The 23,528-nt window shown below is 40.3% G+C and overlaps 1 protein-coding gene across 1 annotated transcript in view; it reads left to right on the top strand.

The window, feature by feature from the left end:
• The window catches only part of scp2a (sterol carrier protein 2a), a 128,028-nt gene that overhangs the window by 92,538 nt on the left and 11,962 nt on the right, over nucleotides 1–23,528 (top strand). Inside the window, exons 13-15 of the mRNA XM_028810867.2 lie at nucleotides 8,045–8,144; nucleotides 9,625–9,754; nucleotides 17,734–17,813. Coding sequence (XP_028666700.2) covers nucleotides 8,045–8,144; nucleotides 9,625–9,754; nucleotides 17,734–17,813 — 310 coding nt within the window. The remainder of the gene's footprint in view (nucleotides 1–8,044; nucleotides 8,145–9,624; nucleotides 9,755–17,733; nucleotides 17,814–23,528) is intronic.

Raw genomic sequence — 23,528 nt, 5'->3', positions numbered from 1 at the left:
CAATGCAGTTATAACAGACAATAACTTTGTATAAATGTTAACATTTACCCCCCCGAGTGGAATTGAAGAGTCGCATAGTGTGGGGGTAGGAACGATCTCCTCAGTCTGTCAGTGGAGCAGGACGGTGACAGCAGTCTGTCGCTGAAGCTGCTCTTCTGTCTAGAGATGATCCTGTTCAGTGGATGCAGTGGATTCTCCATGATTGACAGGAGTCTGCTCAGCGCCCGTCGCTCTGCCACAGATGTCAAACTGTCCAGCTCAGTGCCTACAATAGAGCCTGCCTTCCTTACCAGTTTGTCCAGGCGTGAGGCGTCCCTCTTCTTTATGCTGCCTCTCCAGCACACCATCGCGTAGAAGAGGGCGCTCGCCACAACCGTCTGATAGAACATCTGCAGCATCTTATTGCAAATGTTGAAGGATGCCAGCCTTCCAAGGAAGTATAGTCGGCTCTGTCCTTTCTTGCACAGAGCATCAGTATTGGCAGTCCAGTTTATCATCCAGCTGCACTCCCAGGTATTTATAGGTCTGCACCCTCTGCACACAGTCACCTCTGATGATCACAGGGTCCATGAGGGTCTTGGTCCTCCTAAAATCCACCACTAGGTCCTTGGTTTTGCTGGTGTTCAGGTGTAAGTGGTTTGAGTCGCACCATTTAATAAAGTCCTTGATTAGGTTCCTATACTCCTCCTCCTGCCCACTCCTGATGTAGCCCACGATAGCAGTGTCGTCCGCGAACTTTTGCACGTGGCAGGACTCCGAGTTGTATTGGAAGTCCGATGTATATAGGGTGAACAGGACCGGAGAAAGTATAGTCCCCTGCGGGGACTAATACAGATATAGCTGAAAGTATCAGTACCCTTTCACTTTAAAAACAAAAAAAAAACACAACCTCACAGTTTTCTCTGAACTCGGCTGAAGCTGGCAAAAGTATTTGGTATCCATAATTCTTTATATCACTTTTTTAATAGAGCACAAGTTTTTATTTTGGCTGATGGCAGAGTATTTTAAAATAATCAAATGAAAATGGCATAGACAAATGTGTTGGTCTCCTTAACCTCATCACACAGGCATAGCCAGACAGTAGCTGCCATCAAGCACTTTCTGCAGCTGTCAGTGTGATTTCTCCACTTCTCGCCTGTTGTCTGCCCTCACTTGTTGAGTTTTCTTATGTTTGATGAGTGGCGACTTCCAGTTCTTTCCACAGTTGTTTAATGATATTCAGATCAGCACTCATCCTAGCAGGCCACTTCAGAATAGGCCAATGATTTATTTTTCTCCATTCTTCGGATTCTATTTCGTGTCTGTTTTAGGTGGTTGTTCTGCTGGAGAACCTCTGACCTTTTGACTGTGATAGCTTTCTGACAGCAGACTGCATATTTCACTCTAAAATTTCCATCCTGTTCCGCTTATCCGAGATCGAGTCGCGGGGGCAGCAGCTTGAGCAGAGATGCCCAGACTTCCCTCTCCCCGGTCACTTCTACTAGCTCTTCCGGGGGAATCCCGAGGCATTCCCAGGCCAGCCGGGAGACATAGTCCCTCCAGCGTGTCCTGGGTCTTCCACGGGGCCTCGTCGTCCCGGTTAGACATGCCCGGAACACCTCACCAGGGAGGCGTCCAGGAGGCATCCTGATCAGATGCCCGAGCCACCTCATCTGACTCCTCTCGATGCGGAGGAGCAGCGGCTCTACTCTGAGCTCCTCCCGGATGACTGAGCTTCTCACCCTATCTTTAAGGGAAAGCCCAGGCACCCTGCGGAGGAAACTCATTTCAGCCGCTTGTATTCGCGATCTCGTTCTTTTGGTCACTACCCATATCTCTTGACCATAGGTGAGGGTAAGAATGTAGATCGACTGGTAAATTGAGAACATTGCCTTACGGCTCAGCTCCTTTTTCACCACGACAGACTGATGCAGACCCCGCATCACTGCGGATGCCGCACTGATCCGCCTGTCGATCTCCCGCTCCATTCTTCCCTCACTCATAAACAAGACCCCGAGATACTTGAACTCTTGCACTTGGGGCAGGATCTCGCTCCCAATCCTGAGAGGGCACTCCACCCTTTTCCGGCTAAGGAGTATTTTTATTATACTCTGCATCAATTTAAAGAGGTAGCAAATCAACCTCAAAACATCACTGTACCTCCACCATGTGTTATGGTAGGGATGGTGTTCTTTTCTTTGAAAGCTTTATTTCCCCAAAGAGTACCCAGATTTGGTGTGATTTACCCATAAGCTCTAGTGTTGTTTCTTTGGTTCTTTCTGAAGGACTGTGACACGGTAAACGCTCAAAGCTTGTTTGTGTTTCTCTTTTAGAAGCGAAATCTTTCTAGGTGGAGTTTGCTTTAATCCACAGAATGTTGGACTTGAATGTTTAAAGATTGCAAAGTCAGGTGTGGACTTAATATGTAATAACAGTTTCATGATGTTGAAGTATAAATTAATTTGTTGCTTTGTTAGGTTTCTGCAGGCTCGCTTATTCTGCATCACGAGTTTGGTTCTGATCTCAGCCCTACCTGTGACCTCAATCTGAGCCAGTGTAGCTGTCATAGCCATACTTCTGCGTAAACAAACAAAACCGTTGTGTTACAACAACTACTACATTTGGAATATTCCTTCCTTTTCCTCCCATCAAGCTGGAATTCTTTTCTTCACTTACAAACAAATTACCCTGCAGCAGGGTCTAACAAATCTACCAAGTCTGTACTGTTTTATAATGCATCTGTCCTGCATTAAGACTCATTTTTATGCCAACAACCGCCTGATCTCTTGCAAATCACGAGGACATAATCTTCAAGCTTTAGAGCATTGTTTTTCTGGGCCTTGTAAATGGTCAAAAGTTTTAGAACACCTCAGTTTTTTTTCTGGTTTGTCTTTAAATGTAATCAGTTCAAATGCAATGAATGACTTAAAATGGTGAAAAGGTAAAAGTGAACTGCCTGAAGTTTACATTTAAAGTTTAGGTTTGCAAAAACTGAAAAACAAAAGACGTTTCAGAATTCTGCGAACGAGGGAACAACTAATAGGTTACAACCTACAGACTTTCTGCAGCGATTCAAGTAAATGAAGCCTTGGAAGTTGAAGCAACCAATTTGCACAGGTATCTGAGCTGCTGTTGATTATTTAAATCCCTCTGTGTGTCTTAAAGCAGAGCTGGACCAGACTACTGTGTTACTAGACCCTCTGATGTGCTACTTGGACGATAGTCCAGTGAAAATGGAAATTAACAAATGACATGAGACTGAGCGTTATTACCCATAGAAGGTAGGCCTTTCATTTAGAGAAACTGCAAAAAAAAAAAAAACTGCCAGCGAGTCCAGTGGTGTCCTACACAAGCGAAAGGCACCTGGAATCTGGAAGAAACTCTGATAGGAGGAGATCTGACAGACCCAAAGTCACCAGCTAATCAGAAGACAAGTTTCTGAGGGTCACCAGCTTGTGGGATCACAGACGCCTCACAGCACAAGAGCTTTAAGCAGGTTGATCACAGCAGAAACTGACACATGCTTTTAAGAGGAGACTTTGTCCAGTTTGCTGTAGTCCACAGCCAGTATTCTAAGGCCCTATTTTATAATAATAACTAAGGGGCTTACCCCCTGCTCACTTCACTCGCCAACCACCCCAGCCTGCGCTATGCGCCAGTCACTTCGTATCTCTGCCGCTCACGTTGTGGTGAGGTGGGCTGAATGCACCCCAAGGAGATGCGGTCACTCCTCAAAACCCCCTCTTAAACGGTGATACAATGGGAAACGAATAGTTTTTTTTTTACCTCCTCTTTGCTCGATCAGCTGTTGCTGCTGTGCTGCGTGATCTGAATCTCGCTCTACGCTTCGAACGTTTAAAAGCCTGTGCAGCAGCTGTCCTACTCTGTCTTTTATTTCCAGCCCCGGGCATGGTTAAATCTCTTGGCACAGTCTTGTCTCGCGGGATGTGAGTTCTTGATATATTTTAGTTTATAATTTAAAAATGGAATAAGAATCTGAAAATCTAACAACATCACATTAAAGTTCGATAAATTCTGAAAAGAATGACACCAAACATATATATATGTAGGTTTTAAAATAGCCCGATTTTAAAGCATGACAAAAAATGTCACATAAAATCGTTGTACTTTTAGGCTTAGGATTTTATATATAGAGAGTAGATAATAAAAATAAGTTGGATTTATAAAGCGCCATTAACAAACCTAAGGTCGCTTTATATGTAGAGGGGGAGGTAAAAAAAAAATATATATCACACAGAAGACAAACGTTCGTCGAAGAGGAAAGGTTTGACTTGAGATTTAAAGGTGGAGAAAGAGGAGCAAACTTGGAGAGACTGAGGAAGAGGGGCCATAACACTGAAGGACCTGCCTGCCAGAGTGGAGAGTCTGGTGCTTTCAGGCTACTTCTCTAGAGCAGGCACTTGGGTCCCTTGTCCATATTGAAGGAAGAATGGATAGTGTAGAAGGGTACAGCCCGGACACAGACAGGCAGACACATTGCAAGCCATCACCACACGTTTATTGTCACAGTACTACTAATATTTACAATGTCTTAATTGCACCACACAAACCCCCACCGACTCCCAAAGTCCAGGCTTCCAGCAGCCCCTTTCTTCTCTCTCTTCCAACACAACACTCAGGGCCTCTCCTGCCGCCTCCTCTGACCTCGTCTACCTCCTCACCCGACTCCAGCCTTGATTGTAGGGCGGCGGCTTGTTATATAGGCGGCTGATTGAGGGCCTACCCTGGCCACCTGCCACAATAGTAAAAAGTAGATCCAGATTTTGGAAGAAAACCTTCAAATGTCGGCCATGAAATTGGGACTCGGACAACGCTATCGCTTTTAGCAGGCCATTGACCCGAAACACTGCAAAAGTAACCAAAGCATGTTTGACAAAAAGAAGATCCAGGTCTTGCAGTGGCCTAGCCAGAGTCCGGATCTGACTCCGATTGAAAATTTGTGGTGTGATCTCAAAATTGCAGTTGACAAACAAAAGCCTTCAAACTTTGCCAGTTGGAGCAGTTTTGCAAGGAAGAATGGGAAAAATGGCCTCCATCCAGGTGTGCTAAGCTTGTAGATGAATAAAAGTTCAATGTGATACTTTGCATTTGTGATTTTTATAGGTTGTAATGATGTAAGATGGTAATATGATAGCTTTCCAGAGGGGGTCGAATACTTTTTCAACCCACTGTATAAGGTAGCACCTTTAATACTGTCTCATCAGTCAACTGAAACATGAATAAAGGAGAATTATTTAAAGTATAGGTAAGCAAGGCAAGAGTTGTAGCAATTTAGCTTCATACAGTGAACAGCAACGTTATTTTTCAATTTTGAATTTCTGCCTAGATTTTTCAAGCACAGCCCTGGTGTGCTTAGTTTAGGATTATATTAATGAGTTCTTGCCACATTTTGGAAACGTTTTTAACAGATTCCATAACGCAGAAGCAATGAACTCCTTTCCAGTAAGTGGCACCAGGGGAGTGGGTAGCATGGCCAAAAATCCAGATCACAGTAAAATTAAAAACTAACGATGGTTTTGGTAGACTCTGGTATAATAAATTTGTATACAGTGTACATCACTGACTGAAACATATGGGGGTAAGTCAAAGAGTCAAGACAATATGAAAATTACCTTGTAACCACAGTCTTTATGTGTATTTGATCCCACACAGTGCAGTGCAGTCTAATGAACATGATCTCCACTGTGGGATTGTACCATTACTGAACAACGCACTGTAGTGAGATTTCTTTAGGCACAGCGAGTGAAACCTGTAAAATCACCAAAATCACTGAGTAAGGGACCAGCTGCTAACCATTAAATAATTTACATCTGTGTACGTTCACCATGAAGTATCTATTTCAATAAAGTATATGGAAATAAATACATGGGGGGGTTTAAAGAAATGGAAGACCAGAGAACAAAGAAAAAGAAAAATCCACTGTAGAAGAATGTCTTGACGTGGCAGAATGAAAACACTAACAAGCCAAAAAGTTAAATAATTTCAGTTGTTGGCAATTATTGGCTTCAAATGAAACATTTGAGCTTGAGCAAAAATCTGTGAATCCCGCTGGACTGAACCTGTGTACCCTTAAATACTTGATCAAGTTTTGTGGCTAAAGATAAAGAAAAAGCAGTATTAATGAATCAGCTGGAAGGGTATCTAAATTTTTATACATGTAATGCTGTTTTAAATATAAATTGAATGGATATAATATCTATATACAGTAGATACACCAAAAAACCTTTCTTAAAAAACACTGATAGACTACTTTCACATTGTCAAGTGATATGCTTCTCACACGGCGCTAAGCATACTTAAAAGCCTGAACAGCACCTGTCCTTTTTGGCTAATTGCTTTGTTTCTCTCTCCTCCCCCAGACATCCTCTGCTCCTGTTGGGGGTCCCACTCCCGTTGTGCTCCCCTATGATGATTGTCTATTCTTTAATCGAGAACTAAGTGCATACTGAGCTCGTTTTACTTCTGAAAGAGACATGTTCATTTGAAGTGTTTGAATAAAGTTCCTGTCTCTACAATCTCCTGTGTTTCTGTGCAATTCTGTGACCCAAGCGTGACAACCTGCAGCACTGCAACCTTACTGTCCCTGGGATTGAGCTGCTGCACTAGACTAGCCTGCCAGCGTCAGCGTTTACCTCTGTGTGCTTGAGTGCAGCCAGTTCAAGTGCAGTTGGCTCGGTGATTTGTTGAATTTCATCCATGGTGTCAGTTGCACCTTGTACATATTGTTCCAGTAGTTTTTTAAATAGTTTTTACAGTTCATTAGCAGTGTGTAAAATGATCAGTGCTGCAGTAATTGTGATGCTCTTTGCATGAAAAAAAGTGTTCCATTAAAATTTCACTTTTTCTTTGTGAATTGTGACGTTTACTTAAAGTGCAGCAAAAAAGTATGTGGCGTCCAGGGATGCATTAATCCCCAAGTATGTGGCAGTTTAATGGTTAAAGCCCCAAGATGCCACCGAAAGGCCCTGCACCGTCTAAGGCTTCTGGCAATGAAAACGCGCTTGCATGAATTACAGTACATATAGCGGTAACATCGGTATTTTACATTCTAGCACCGCGGGCGACTTAGCAGTACAGTACTGTACAGTATACGGGTTTACCTTTACATTCTTTTTTTTTTTAGGTAATGTGTTAAGCTGAGTTTCAAATTTAATGAAAGTGTTTTGGGGGTATATGTAGTGTTTAAACTATAAAAACAAGCATTTGTTAACCACATCCAAAATTTGCGGTTTTCACAATTGTGGGGGTGTACTTTGTCTGTCTGTCTGTCTGTCAAATTCTATGCCTAAAAGTGCAACGATTTTATGTCACGTTTTTATGTAAAGCTTTAAATCGGCTTATTTTAAAACCTACATATATATGTTTGGTATTCTTTTCAGAATTTATGGAACGTTAATGTGATGTTAGATTTTCAGATTCTTATTCCGTTTTTAAATTATAAACTAAAATATCAAGAAAGTCGTGGTTTTTATTTTTGATCGAGTAAACTTTTTCTTTCACAGGAACAAGCCATTAAAAAAAAAAAAATCTATTCATAACACCAATGTTTGTATTTAGGTGATTTAGTTAGCTGAAGGTTGAGTTATGATGACCCATTGCATACCACTTTAGTTTTCACGTGATTTTTCCTGTTATTTAAATGAGTCATTTTTTGAAAAACATTTATCTATAAGAATGTCATTTAAAATGAATGGATTGTTTATTTAGGCTCTTAAAAATACTCGTTGAGCATAGCAGACTTCAGTTTAAGGGGAATACTCCAATTGGTAAAAGAGTAAATATTCTCATTTCATGATTTTTACTCTGTTAAATAATAATTAATTTTTCTTTTACATATTTTTAGAATTTCGTGATTTTTTTGACTCCAATAAATTCTAACTTTTCTTTTGTACATTTACAGATTTTATTAATATTCTGGCTGCAACAGGGGTTTGGGCACCGAAGGTTCCAGGGGGCCTTGCCCCTGTAGTGTTTTATATATTTTAGAAATGTTATTTATTGAATTATTATTGATGTTTGTAAACACATTTTTTTTCTTCTCCAGGCCTCATCAGATTCAGGCAGTTCATACGAGTGCTGCAGCTGGCCTGGAAGGATTCAAAGCTCACAATGTATTCAAGGAGATTGAAAATAAGTTAAAAGAGGTAAAATGTTGTTTTAGCATGCTCTTTGGTGGCTCATCAATCCATTGGAACAGAGTCATTTTCAAACCTAATGTAACCTTGGTCATCTACCTCATAACTGTCCCATCATTTGCCAACTGTGAGTCTACGAGTATAAGCTAAGGACAGTAATACCTGAGTTAACAAAATTAATGTGTTAAGGGACTTTAGTTCATTGTAAGAAACGTTGTTATTGGAGGTAGATGTGCCACAGGATTAAAAAAAAAAAATGCAGCTGAAACTGCTGTCTCCTTCCTTGGGGGGACCTTCCAGCACCATTGCTGCAGCCTCAATATTCCAGGGCTCTTTCCATTCATTTCCACACCCACTCATATGCCTCTTCCGCTGCCTGCCCATTTGCACTGCTAGTTCTGCCTCGCACCTCTTTTGGACTCGGAGGCAACACCATCTGCCTCACTTTCTGCGAGTCAAACCAAGACAGGAAGGAGCCTTGAGGAGAATTGCTGGTCACAGCATTCCCAGGCCTGTGCATTTCAGTAGAGGAGAACTGCCTCCGCACTACTTGCATCTAAGTACTTTCTGTCCATGCCCCTCCACACTGTGTAATGGCAATTCCATGATTGGCTGCAAATTCCTATGACGAGGACTCTGCTATGTGAAATTTCCTTTCTCCAGCTTCTATATTCTTTGTTAGTCGCATTTTAGTATTCAAAAATGATGCTTTGCATTTTTGTGATAATACTTATATTTTTTATATTATAAAAATATAAAAAATGTTCACAGCATGCTTAAAATACCTAAGCAGTTCTGCATTACACACAATATAAATGAGCTGAGTTCTTCTGAGTCTAGAGGGTCAGTTGACATAGCTGGTTTGTTTAACACAGTAGGTATTATTAGTGAATAAAGAATTTTAATTGCATCCTATTCAGCTTTATATTTTGAAAATTGATCATATTTCATATGGTAATTAATGACTTATTTCTCTCAAATCGGGCAAAAACATTTTTTCCTAAAACCAACAGTTTTGGATAGACATACACAAGTGATGATCATTCCTACTTTTATCTCAAGAAGCAGGAAGGAAAAGAGCATTCGTTCAAGCTCATCTTTCATTGCATTTAGTGTTACCAGATGTTAAATATTTTTATCTTCAGCAGATAAAATGAGAAACATGCCTGTTGTGACCATGTTACATTGACTTTTAGCAAGCATGCTGCATGATTTTTAGATTTGATAAATCCTGCCCTTTAAGAGTTAATATGCTCTCTATAGCAGCTGACTGGTTACCCGGCAACTGTTAACTCTTTAAGTGAAGCAAAAAGCTCCTGAGAAGATATTAACTAAACCAAGTGTACATTTGCTATAATTACACAAACCACCACTTCAAAATGTTAAATGATTATCTTAATAAATTTTATACAATTGATTCAGCGGGTTGGAAAATGGATGGATGGATGATTTCAAGGTTTTTTTTTTTTTTTTTTCTTCCCCCACACAGGATGGTGAGCAGTTTGTAAAGAAGATTGGCGGAGTGTTTGCCTTTAAAGTGAAGGATGGTCCTGGAGGCAAAGAAGCCATGTGGATTGTGGATGTAAAAAATGGGAAAGGCTCTGTTGATACTGATGAAGGTTAGTCAGACGTGCTGGGAAGTCATGGAATGTTGCTTCTTTAGGAGTGCAGCATCAGAAAGGCAAACTGTGTAAGCTCCAATCGATCCACTCCATTAAGCATCTGAGCCGTTAAAAATGGCAATCCTTGTTCATCACAGCCTGCCTGCCCCTTCAATCAGAAGTTGTAAAGTGGCAGCTTGAGCTCATCTTGACACATCCTGCCGACCCGTTCTGGCTTTAGTAGGACTGCTGTATTTATCAGGCTGACCAAATAGTCAAGAGGTTGACTTTTTGTATTATCAGGGAAAATAAGATGTTTTTCAACAAGACTTGGTATTTGATTGATCTTTATCATGGTGAAAAATGTTATACGTTTTTATTTCTCTTGGGAGTTGTTTCAAAGCTCAATGACAGTGAGGCTTTGTAAAATTAAAGCTTTGAAGGGAATTGTGTCCCTTGAGAAAGCAGTGTGTCATTCCTGTCCCCTGTCAACAAACAGCAGTTTACAGTCCTTCTGCAATATTAAAACATCTTTCAAAAGTGATTTTCAACCCTCCACTGTCAATCCTTTATTAAAGTTCAGAAATGGAGTACCATCTGTTACATTTCATTAAAGTTTAATTGGGTACAACTGTATATATATTAAATTTCCACAAAACACATTTGTCCCACTTAGGTCCTCTTTTCCCAATAAAAATCTCAATAAATAAAAAGAAAACAAAATAATATATCAACTATTAGGTATTCAGTGGTAAATAAATTGGTTGTAAAATTTGCAGCACTTGTTGATATCTGGCTTTTTCATTAAACCATGTAAGTTAAGAATGGTTTTCATGATGGGTGAAAATGTGTTGTTCCCTGTTGAGCAAATTCTAATTTCAGTGAGCCAGTATTTGATATTACTCTGAAAAGCACCGCAAGATGTCCGGTTTTATCGTAGCCGAAATAAAAAATAGTAGTCCAGTAGGTGGGGATTCAAGACCTAGCCAGAACGTCTAAGTGTGTAGACCAGTAAGTCAAGTCCAGTGGTTTTATTGTCATTCCATTCATACACCGCATTGCCACATACAGTGGCACGAAATAACCTTCCCCAGGACCACAGTGCAGTATGTACATACTGTAATCACAGGACAAATGCAAGATAAGTAAAGAATTATACTATACTATAGATAATAAGTAAGTGAATAAAATTTAATTCCTGGTAAATATTTCTTTGTCTAGGTCAATAGAGGTATGTGTGACACACAGTTAATTAACTGAATTAGCCAATATCTGGCGCACATTGATGAAAGTGTTATAGTGGAAAAGACAATGCATGATTGGGTCCAAAGCCCATGTTCTTTTCATTCATATCAATTATTTTTGAACCATCAGTGGTTCAAAAATAATTGATATGAATGAAAGCAACATACAGTGCATCTGGAAAGTATTCACAGCGCATCACTTTTTCCACATTTCGTTATGTTACAGCCTTATTCCAAAATGGATTAAATTAATTTTTTCCTCAGAATCCTACACGCAACACCCCATAATGACAACGTGAAAAAAGTTTACTTGAGGTTTTTGCAAATTTATTAAAAATAAAAAAACTGAGAAATCCCATGTACATAAGTATTCACAGCCTTTACTTAATACTTTGTCGATGCAGCTTTGGCAGCAATTACAGCTTCAAGTCTTTTTGAATATGATGCCACAAGCTTGGCACACCTATCCTTGGCCAGTTTCGCCCATTCCTCTTTGCAGCACCTCTCAAGCTCCATCAGCTTGGATGGGAAGCGTCGGTGCACAGCCATTTTAAGATCTCTCCAGAGATGTTCAATCGGATTCAAGTCTGGGCTCTGGCTGGGCCACTCAAGGACATTCACAGAGTTGTCCTGAAGCCACTCCTTTGATATCTTGGCTGTGTGCTTAGAGTCGTTGTCCTGCTGAAAGATGAACCGTCGCCCCAGTCTGAGGTCAAGAGCGCTCTGGAGCAGGTTTTCATCCAGGATGTCTCTGTACATTGCTGCAGTCATCTTTCCCTTTATCCTGACTAGTCTCCCAGTCCCTGGCGCTGAAAAACATCCCCACAGCATGATGCTGCCACCACCATGCTTCACTGTAGGGATGGTATTGGCCTGGTGATGAGCGGTGCCTGGTTTCCTCCAAACGTGATGCCTGGCATTCACACCAAAGAGTTCAATCTTTGTCTCATCAGACCAGAGAATTTTCTTTCTCATGGTCTGAGAGTCCTTTAGGTGCCTTTTGGCAAACTCCAGGCGGGCTGCCATGTGCCTTTTACTAAGGAGTGGCGTCTGTCTGGCCACTCTACCATACAGGCCTGATTGGTGGATTGCTGCAGAGATGGTTGTCCTTCTGGAAGGTTCTCCTCTCTCCACAGAGGACCTCTGGAGCTCTGACAGAGTGACCATCAGGTTCTTGGTCACCTCCCTGACTAAGGCCCTTCTCCCCCAATCGCTCAGTTTAGATGGCCGGCCAGCTCTAGGAAGAGTCCTGGTGGTTTCAAACTTCTTCCACTTACAGGTGATGGAGGCCACTGTGCTCATTGGGACCTTCAAAGCAGCAGTAATTTTTCTGTAACCTTCCCCAGATTTGTGCCTCGAGACAATCCTGTCTCGGAGGTCTACAGCAAATTTCTTTGACTTCATGCTTGGTTTGTGCTCTGACATGAACTGTCAACTGTGGGACTTTATATAGACAGGTGTGTGCCTTTCCAAATCATGTCCAGTCAACTGAATTTACTACAGGTGGACTCCAGTTAAACTGCAGAAACATCTCAAGGATGATCAGGGGAAACAGGATGCACCTGAGCTCAATTTTGAGCTTCATGGCAAAGGCTGTGAATACTTATGTACATGTGCTTTATTTATTTTATTTTTATTTTTAATAAATTTGCAAAAATCTCAAGTAAACATTTTTCACGTCATTATGGGGTGTTGTGGGTAGAATTCTGAGGAAGAAAATGAATTTAATCCATTTTGGAATAAGGCTGTAAAATAAAATGGAAAAAGTGATGCGCTGTGAAAACTTTCTGGATGTGCTGTATATATATAATATACAGTACTGTGTAAAAGTTTTAGGCAGGTGTGAAAAAATGCTGTAAGCAAGGAATGCTTTCAGAAATAAAAATAATGATTGTTTATTGTTATCAATTTACAAAATGCAAAGTGAGTGAACAAAAGAAAAATCTAAATCAAATCAATATTTGGTGTTACTACCTTTTGCCTTCAAACCAGCATCAATTCTTATAGGTACACTTGCACAAAGTCAGGGATTTTGTAGGATTCACGTATTACACGTAGGTTGAAACACAGTCATTAACTGAAACAGAAACAGCTGTGTAGGAGGCTTAAAACTGGGTGAGGAACAGCCAAACTCTGCTGCCAAGGTGAGGTTGTGGAAGACCGTTTCATGTCATGGCAAGATTGAGCACAGCAACAAGACACAAGGTAGTTCTACTGCATCAGCAAGGTCTCTCCCAGACAAAGATTTCAAAGCAGACTGGGGTTTCAAGATGTGCTGTTCAAGCTCTTTTGAAGAAGCACAAAGAAACGGGCAACGTTGAGGATCGTAGACACAGTGGTCGGCCAAGGAAACTTAGTGCAGCAGATGAAAGACACATCAAGCTTATTATCCTTCGAAATTGGAAGATGTCCAGCAGTGCCAACAGCTCAGAACTGGCAAAAACCAGTGGGACCCAGGTACACCCATCTACTGTCCGGAGACGTCTGGCCAGAAGTGGTCTTCATGGAAGAGTTGCAGCCAAAAAGCCATGCCTCCGACGTAAAAACAAGGCCAAGCAACTCAAGTATGCATGAAAACATAGGAACCGGGGTGCAGAAAAATGGCAGCAGGTGTTCTGGACTGATGAGTCAAAATTTGAAATATTTGGCTATAGCAGAAGGCAGTTTGTTCGTCGAAGGGCTGGAGAGCGGTACAATAATGAGTGTCTGCAGGCAACAGTGAAGCATGGTGGAGGTTCCTTGAACGTTTGGGGCTGCATTTCTGCAAATGGAGTTGGAGATTTAGTCAGTATTAACGGTGTTCTCAATCCTGAGAAATACAGGCAGATACTTATCCATCATGCAATACCATCAGGGAGGCGTATGATTGGCCCCAAATTCATTCTGCAGCAGGACAATGACCCCAAACATACAACCAAAGTCATTAAGAACTATCTTCAGCGTAAAGAAGAACAAGAAGTCCTGGAAGTGATGGTATGGCCCCCACAGAGCCCTGATCTCAACATCGAGTGTGTCTGGGATTACATGAAGAGACAGAAGGATGTGAGGAAGCCTACATCCACAGAAGATCTGTGGTTAGTTCTCCAAGATGTTTGGAACAACCTACCAGCCGAGTTCCTTCAAAAACTGTGCGCAAGTGTACCTAGAAGAATTGATGCTGTTTTGAAGGCAAAGGGTGGTCAAACCAAATATTGATTTGATTTAGATTTCTGTTTTGTTCATTCATTGCATTTTGCTGATTTGATGAAAATAAACGATTAACACTTCCATTTTTGAAAGCATTCTTTGTTTACTGCATTTTTTCACACCTGCCTAAAACTTTTACACAGTACTATATATATAATTTATTTTTTTTATTTCCTTGTAGTTTATAGTCGGCAACATGCCTTGGTCTGTGCTTTCTCTGTCGAAGCGTTCTTCAGAAACAACTAATCCATCATCACCATACAACGCGTCTTCCGAACACACTTCCTCCCAATGGTGACATCCCAAATCAGAAAACAATTCAGTGGGTGCCTAAATTTAGACAGATGGGTACAACATTGAACAGAAAATCTCTAGGCCGCCTTTCGACTGTATGAATGCCTGAGAACATCCAAGTTATCAGGACATCTATTTTGAAGTCTGCTAGACATTCAGCACGCTTCTGCCTTAGGCATTCCCAGCACGTCTTCGAGGACGATTTTGCATGAGAGCCTTAATTTCCATCCATACAAAATGATGGCAGTGCAGGAACTCGCTGAGAGAGACTGGGAGAGCTGTAGATAGTTGTGCACCAACATTCTGCAACCGTTCATTGGGATGCCATTGTCATGTGCAGCAACAAGGCACATTCCCATTTGAATGGTTGCATAAATAAGCTGAGCTTTTGCTATTGGACTGAAACCAACTAACGTGAAATTTATCTGAGCCCCTGCACAGTGAGCACACGTGTTATAGCTTAGTGTGCCATTGCAGAATTTTTGGCATTGTAGGCCTGTTTTTCTTTTTTGAGGAGGGGGGAGCACCGGTCACCATCACTTCAGAATGTTACATTGAAATGCTAGAAAACTTTTTGCGGCCCCACTTGGAAGAAATGGATGTGGTGTATGCCTGGTTTCAACAGGATGGAGCAACAGCTCATACGGCGCGGAGATCCACGCAAGTTTTGCAGGAGATGTTTCCGGGGGAAGCTGATCTCCCAGTGTGGCGATGTCGGGTGGTCTTTACATTCGCCTGATCCCTCTCCGTGTGATTTCTTCTTGTGGGGCTCTCAAGTCGAAGGTATATACTGACTGACCTCAGAAACTTGAAGCCCTCAAGGACGCTATTCGCCACAAAATCGCGACTAGTCCCCTTGAAATGGCCAAACAAATGATGCGAGCATTCAGAAATCGTCTCAAAGAGTGTATCACTATTGATGGCCACCACCTCGAAATTCTCATTTTTGAAACACAGTGGGGAAAAAAAAATCAATTTTGTATACCCTCTCTTGTGTCGTAATGACATTTATTTTATCTTGTAGCGTTTTTGTAGAAATGTTTGAAATGTGGTACTTCTTTTTGGCTCACCCTGTATATACTGTTTTTGCAGCTATTCATAGGTAAGGCCACACAGGTGACCACCTGTAAAGAGAAAAATATACTCAATGCAAGCCAAGCCATTATGGAGTTTGAGTAATGTAGTTCACAGGGATTGGTAGGGCCAGACTTCTGTCTTTTTTTTCCTTTTCAGTAAGGTTATTTCCTGTTGCAGATTTGCTTTTCAAATCACTCCATCCACTCCTATAAAGAAAAATTGATTTATGACAGTTGGAATACTTTGAGAACACCAACAATAATCGGGATGTGATATTCATTTTCATTACATAGGGTCTCCCAACCAAATACAAGTGAATATTGGACCAGATAAATAGAGTTAATACACTTTAGAAGAAATTTATCCCATGAAAATCTTTAACCAGTTTATATAAATTTTGCAAAGCAGTATGTCTTTTATCTGAGTAATCTTTGAATATCACTTTTAAGACATCTTAATACAGTGTGTAATTATTCCAAACCAGTAACGGCGCACTACACGCTATAAACTTGACTTGAGTATTCCTAGTTTTCATCCTCTTTCTCCGTACATTTAGCATTTGTTTGCTCAGAGGTTGATGCACTTGCTGCTTCCTGAGCAGCTCTTCTTTTCTCCACCCTAGCGGCCCGCTTCTTCTCTTCTTCCGTCAGTGTTTGTGTTGCAACTACTTAGTACGTTTTCCTTTAATTTTCAGTTAAGCTGGCACTTAAGTCTTCAATCTGCCTCAAGAATGATTTAAGATATGAAGAGGTAGGGGAAGTGACTGCGAAGGTGGAAGGGATGAGAACGGCACCCGTACACATGGCCGCCCTGCTGCCCGCTGCTAAGAGTTGATTCTACAATAAAATAAAAATGAAAAAAGGAATAACTTTGGAGGTCAATCATCATAATAATAATAATAATAATCATCACCCAGAAAGTGGATAGTAGACGTCACGTAGTATATGTGTATCAACTTTCAGGTCAATCGGTCAAACGGTTTGCGAGCTACAGGTGATATAAAATGCTGGACAGACAAGCGGACAGCCACTGTAGCATATCCTCTTTAATAAAATCCCTGTGTGCGTCCAGGTGTCCGTGTGTGTGTGTCTTCTGGCACGGTGCGATGCGCGATATTACTGTCAGAGAAAGTTACAGGCGTTTTATGGATATACAAACCAGTGTTACTGCGAGAAGAAATTAAAGGTACACAATACAGTAACTCATATTACAGCCACATACAAGCCAGTGTTACTGTCAGAGGAAATTAAAGGCATATTACCGACGCGCATGCCTGTATTACCGCCAGAGAAAATTAAAGGTATATTACGGACGTACAAGACAGTATTACTGTCACAGAAAATTAAAGACGCACAATACACGGCAGCAGCCCACAAAGAACGGTCAGCTCAGCAAGTTAACGTCAACAAAAGAAAGGCTGAAAGAAAGAAAAATACGACCAACAAAAAGAATGAGGTCAAAGTCCCTTGCCATTTAATATAGACTGTTCCTACTAATCTTTATGCACTACTGTTCTAGCGCCCGTTATTGTAACGGGCTAAATGACTAGTTATATATAAAGATCACCAACCCTATTATCCAAGTGGCACAAGGCAAAGCATTTTAATGGTTCTAACAAGTTCTTAGAAGTTTAATTGAATTATTTTTAATTGTTCATAGAATTTTTTGAGCTATCATACCATTTAGCAGTCACCCTGAAGAATTACTCGTCATGCACATGTCAACACCTATTTTCTACTTAATCTCAGCACTGCCTTGGTTTAACTAGATCTGAGAGTTGTATTTTTGCTAGTGTTTATTTGAGAAATTTGAACTGTTTTTGTGTTTTTAAACTCAGTTTGGAGTTCTAGACAATTGAGGGTAAGAAAGAAAGAGAGAGAGTGACATCCAGATATAGGTCAAAATAACTTCTATAGCATTACTAAGGCTCTAAGAACAACTTCTTTATTTTGTTATTGACCTGAAAAGATTATAAAAATAATTATATCAGTGTTCAGTGTAGCTGAGCTGTCATTTATTTCAGATTTTAATCGTTGAAATAAAACGCAGTGCAGATATGGGAACAAATGGCTGCCTCATGTTAGTGGCACAAAGTGTACTTTTATAATAGTTCACATTTAAGCCAGATTTTCTCAGTGTGATTAACCAAAGAACAGTGTGTAAACATGTGCTTTTTTTGTTTTTTTGTTTTTTTAGCTAAGAAAGCAGATTGTACCATCACAATGTCTGATGCAGATTTACTGGCCTTGATGACTGGCAAAATGAACCCTCAAACTGTAAGTTGTGTACCTTTAAATTCCATATATGCTTCAAGGAATAAAAATGAGAACTGATCTCGGTACAACAGGCTGGTGTAATAGATGCGGGTGAGATAAAGTCCAAACGACCTTAGACACGATCAGATGTCTGGTCACGGGAGGTGTCGCTATTAACTCCACGGTGGTACAACTTTGTTTGTAAACTCCCCTTTCCAATATCGAGGTAAAGATTAATTGCAAGCACAATCTGAAGTCTGAAAGTACTTTAATTCCTGTGGCTGTGGTCTGTAAACAAATTAAATACATACACTAAGTTACAACGTTACGTACAAATACACATTTTAACACTCTGAACGTGTAAGTTTAACAAACATTTGAACCTCTTTATATCAAATTATCTATGATAAACTTACATTTCCGCAAGGACGCACAGCATGGCTCAAGTGATAAGAGAAAAGGACAAACTATTCCCACAACGTGCAGCAAGCAAACAAAGGGCCGAAAGACGTGCGAAGCATGAACTTTCACCCGGAAATATGTAGGAAAGGCGCCACAAGTGATTTTTAATATTCTGCCATTAGAGGTTCAAATTCAACCTGACAAAGGACTTTCTGACAAGGAATGTTCAGTGCCTTGTTTCTTAGCCACCGTTAGGACTCCAGAAATGCAAGAGGTACAAGTCTTCTATTGGGGTTTTCAAAATGAATACTCTCCTCCACATTTGAACATATTTTAAAATACCATTTTGCTGTTGTAATACATGGGGGTGGGGGATAACAACATTGTCTTTGTAAATATTGTAGCATCTTAATTAAGTTTGTGACATGGCCTACTAGAAAAAGATGAAACACAAAAATGCCATGTCACAATACACAACGCACCTGAAATTGAAAGTTTACTCTTCACTCTTTGAAACCTCAATGGCAGTAGTAGACAAAACTCGATTTTCTATGGATGCTTTGACTTTTTCACATTGGTTTTAGTCCACTTCTTTTTGAAATGTTCTTGTAAAGCAGCAACATTTCTCATCTGAAGACAGCAGAACGAATGATAACCAGTCATTTACATTGGTATTTATGTGCTCCACTTGACCTGGTAATACTGCACATCCCTGCTCTCACATGTGGTTTCTCTGCAGATGAGGTGAACCTCATAAATAATTCTGTGTCTTCACAGAGATCTACAGTAACATAAAATGAACTCATGTGTTGAACCAATTCCTGCACAATGTTATTGTAACTGTTTTGACATTTTAAATGGTTACACCTCTGTGTCCGTAGCCTCAATAATCGCATATGGCATACAACTGTCAGTGTTACTTTCAATTCAGCTGTTGATTTATGAAGACACTTAAAGATCAAAGCAAGTCCACAGATTTAGTAGTTTTTTTTTTGTTGTTTCTGATAATCTTCCAAAAGTTGATTTCTAACTATATTAGTATAGTCTTTGGACTGTGGTGCTGAACTGTAAGCAACACGTTTTGGTTTAATTTTTCATTTTGGATTCATTTCCTGACAGTGAACAAGACATTTTATGTCACATTTCAGTAATACAGTTTTATAAACTGATTTGTGTAATGGCATCAACTAAATTTATATATGTATTAGTACAGTCATGAGCCAATTTATGGCCAGCTGAGTTGAGGCAAGTTGTACTTATGGCCAAGGGCCATATAAATACCAAAGGGTAATGATGTTATAGAAATTGCCAAAAGCAGGCACAGTAATATATATTTTGTTGTTGTTATTTCACAAGTCTTCATATGTTTTCTGACTCTTAGAGGGCCCTTTAAGGGTTGCGTTAATTGGCACTACTCCACGTGGCTAATTCTTATGTATTCAGCCTGTGCCACCTTCCTTACACTAGTGTTTCTCAACCTTTGTGACTCAATTTTATATTCATTGGCAACCCACTAGCAGCAATTGCAAACTGCCCCCTTGGTAAGCAAATGTGTTTGATGGTCCCACTTAGTGAAACAAGCTCACTTAGAAAAGGGGAAACGTATAATGCAATGCTGGCGATTTGCTTAGCCAACTCTCCATGACCCAGTGGATGAGACAAACTGACTTAGGCGATCCAAAGATGGCAACCAATAACCCAGTGGTTGAAAAACACTCCCTTACGCAGACCCGACTGTGTGGACATAAAGACTCGGAGATTAGTTTGTGCTGTTCTACACCAGAAATTTAAAGTATATGTGCCAGTGACTCATAGAGCCCCAATTACAATGACTTGTTCACTTTGAGACCAAATTACAGCCAAATAGGTAGTCTCAAATGGAGCTGTAAGTCAGCACGACTCTGTATTTTAAATGTTTTTGTTTCTTGCATAGCATTATTTGAACCTTCTGTTGTGAATGGGGACTGTTACGTTTAACAAAGTTAAAAGTGGACCATACAGAAGGAAAAGACCCTCTGCCTAATAAAATACAATTTTCTGGCTTTCCCATTTGTTTTCAGCAAACGGACTTGGCTGTTTTTTTGTTTTAACACTAGAATTACCAAAGCTTACGAGAAAACTCTTAAATCTGACCCACCCTTAAATCCGCTCGCACCTCTCCATTCAGCCTCTTTTGTCTTGTAAATGTGTCGATAATCCCAAGCAGCCTGCTATACCATCAAACCCCCCCATACCCCCCACCACCACCGCCGGAGAAACTGCAAAAACCTCTCCCAACTGAAGCTTTGTTTCTCAGGGAGTCAGGTACCTAAGCTAAAAAAAAAAAAAATATATCGTTATTCGGAACACATGCATTTCATGTGTGTTCCGTGTCTGCTAAGATCTATATAAGTGTAGGATGACAGAAATGTTCAACACATACCTAAAAGACAAACTTTTTCCATGTTTTAGTACTAATGACAAAATGTAGATATGAAGTGTAAAATGTGTGAAGACTGAAGTCCAAATATCAAATAAGCACTTTCATAAAAGGTACAAGTATAACAGAACAAATGCGCTTCTTTTCAAGACTATAACCGAAGAAAAAGAAGTCAGGTTAGTGTGGCTCGTTATCATGAATTCTTGGGTAGTACAGAGGTTAGAGCTGTCAACTCCTATTCAGAAGGTCCCGGGTTCAAGTCTTAACGTGTCCCAAAATAAACATTTTGCGTAGTGAGCTGCTCTTATTGTTACTATTATTCAATAAAAACATACATTTCATTTGAGTTTGTAACAGCCGCTGTAAATGTATGGTACTTGTAAAGGTTAGCTTTTTTTTTAATTCAGTTTTATGCTCTCAGTCGCATTCACGCATTCAGGAGTTTGCACAATACGTTGGCGAGCTCTGTAAGCCGTACTGTTTCTTTGAAGGACAGGTGTGGGGAAGACTGATTGGCAGGATGACGGCGGACTTTGTCCTGTATCCAAACTGTGCCATCTTTCGCCTTTACGCCTGGTGCAGCTGCATTTTTCTTATACGTGAGTGGACATTTCTTGCGGGGAGGGCTTCTGTTCTCTTTCTCCGATCTGTGTTCACCTCTGTCATAGCTTGTCTTTATTTGAAAACAGCAGTGTCAGATTATTGCGAGCGTGAACGCGACTGAGAGCATAAAAGTGAATATAAAAAAAAAAAAAGCGAACTTTTACAAGTACCATACATTTACAGCGGCTGTTACAGACTCAAATGAAATGTATGTTTTTATTGTATAATAGTAACAATAAGAGAAGCTCACTATGCAAAACATTTATTTTGGGACACGTTAAGACTCGAACCCAGGACCTTCTGAATAGGAGTCAGCAGCTCTAACCTCTGTACTACCCAAGAAGTCAGGATAACGAGCCACACTAACCTGATTTCTTTTTCTTTGCTTATAGTCTTGAAAAGAAGCGCGTTTGTTCTGTTATAGTTGTACCTTTTGTGAAAGTGCTTATTTGATATTTGGACTTCAGTCTTCACACATTATACACTTCATGTCTACATTTTTTCATTAGTACTAAAACATGGAAAAAGTTTGTCTTTTAGGTATGTGTTGAACATTTCTGTCATCCTACACTTATATAGATCTTTGTAGACATGGAACACACATGAAATGCATGTGTTCCGAATAACGATATATTTTTTTTTTTTTAGCTTAGGTACCCGACTCCCTGAGAAACAAGGCTTCAGTTGGGAGAGGTTTTTGCAGTTTCTCCGGCGGTGGTGGTGGGGGTGGTATATATAGCAAGCTGCTTGGGATTATCGACACATTTACAAGACAAAAGAGGCTGAATGGAGAGGTGCGAGCAGATTTAAGGTGGGCTGGATTTACGAGTTTTCTCGTAAGCTTTGGTAATTCTAGTGTTAAAGGTGTTGGTGTGATGAGGTTAAATGCAGGGTCTCACTTTGATAAGATTGGCTGAACATGGGTGTGTCAGTGTACTGTTTGGCCAACTCTTCTTATAGATCTGATTCCTGAAATGCACCCAGTGTTGTTATAGTCCACTTGAGTGTCATAAGAAGCTGGAACCTAAGTAGATTCTAAAAATGGATAAAAGTTGTTCACAGAGCCATTTTCTGAACACACTCTAAAAGAAATGCATGATTCATTCACTACACCAGCTTCATGCCAAAAAGAGTTGGTTTCTGGGTTATTAGATAGTTATACTGCCCATGACTGGATGTTCTAGGATTGTACCATGTCTGTCCAGTATGGTATAAATAATCACAGCAAGTATAAACCTGGCAATCAACAAGGATGTTTTTTGAATTGCAATCACAGATTAAATCGGAGGACTGCTTTCTTTAATCAGACTTTTTTGCCTTTTAGGTCTTTCACATTACAATACAATACAATACAGTTTATTTTTGTATAGCCCAAAATCACACAGGAAGTGCCGCAATGGGCTTTAACAGGCCCTGCCTCTTGACAGCCCTCCAGCCTTCACTCTCTAAGAAGACAAGGAAAAACTCCCAAAAAAAACCTTGTAGGGAAAAATGGAAGAAACCTTGGGAAAGGCAGTTCAAAGAGAGACCCCTTTCCAGGTAGATTGGGCGTGCAGTGGGTGTCAAAAGAAGGAGGTCAATACAATACAATACACAGAACAGAACAAATCCTCAATAAAAAATAAAAAAAAAATTTTAGAAGTAAAAAAAAAAAAAAATAAAAAAAATTTTAGAATTACGGAGCAGAATTTAACAGTAGATGATATCACATAATAAGATTTGGATATTTTTAGACTCCTGGAGACCTCATCCATCATGCTGTCTCCCCCATTTGGCCATTCTACGACTGAAACAGTGCTGGGCCAACCAGTCTGATGAAAGGACCCCTCTTTCCCACGATTCCTGCGATCCTCCATCAGGGATGACTTTACCTTAGGCAGGCAAAACAACTTGGCAGGTGGGTCGTGGCACCAAGTGCCACATTTGAGTACCGAGAAAAGAAACTGAATAGGTGAAGGTTAGTATCCAATTATAACTATCATATTACTTATGTTTTAGTGCTAATGACTAACAACAGAGATGCAGTCTGTACAGTTAATCAGCAGGTCTAGTCAGGGTGTGCTAAACTGAAGTAGCGAGTCATCAGCCGGGATTTAAAAGCTGAGACCGAAGGGGCATCTCTTATAGTAGCAGGCAGACCACTCCAAAGTTTAGGGGCCCTGTAACTAAAAGCTTGACCTCCCATTGTTATTTTATTAATCCTTGGAACCATAAGCAGACCGGTATCTTGAGATCTTAATGTACGTTCTGGTTTGTAAGACATGATAAGTTCAGACAAGTAAGCTGGACCTCGGCCGTTTAATGCTTTATAT

Source organism: Erpetoichthys calabaricus, chromosome 10 (assembly GCF_900747795.2).
Source record: "Erpetoichthys calabaricus chromosome 10, fErpCal1.3, whole genome shotgun sequence".
Lineage (NCBI taxonomy): Eukaryota > Metazoa > Chordata > Cladistia > Polypteriformes > Polypteridae > Erpetoichthys > Erpetoichthys calabaricus.
This window is presented reverse-complemented; position numbering and strand designations above follow the sequence as displayed.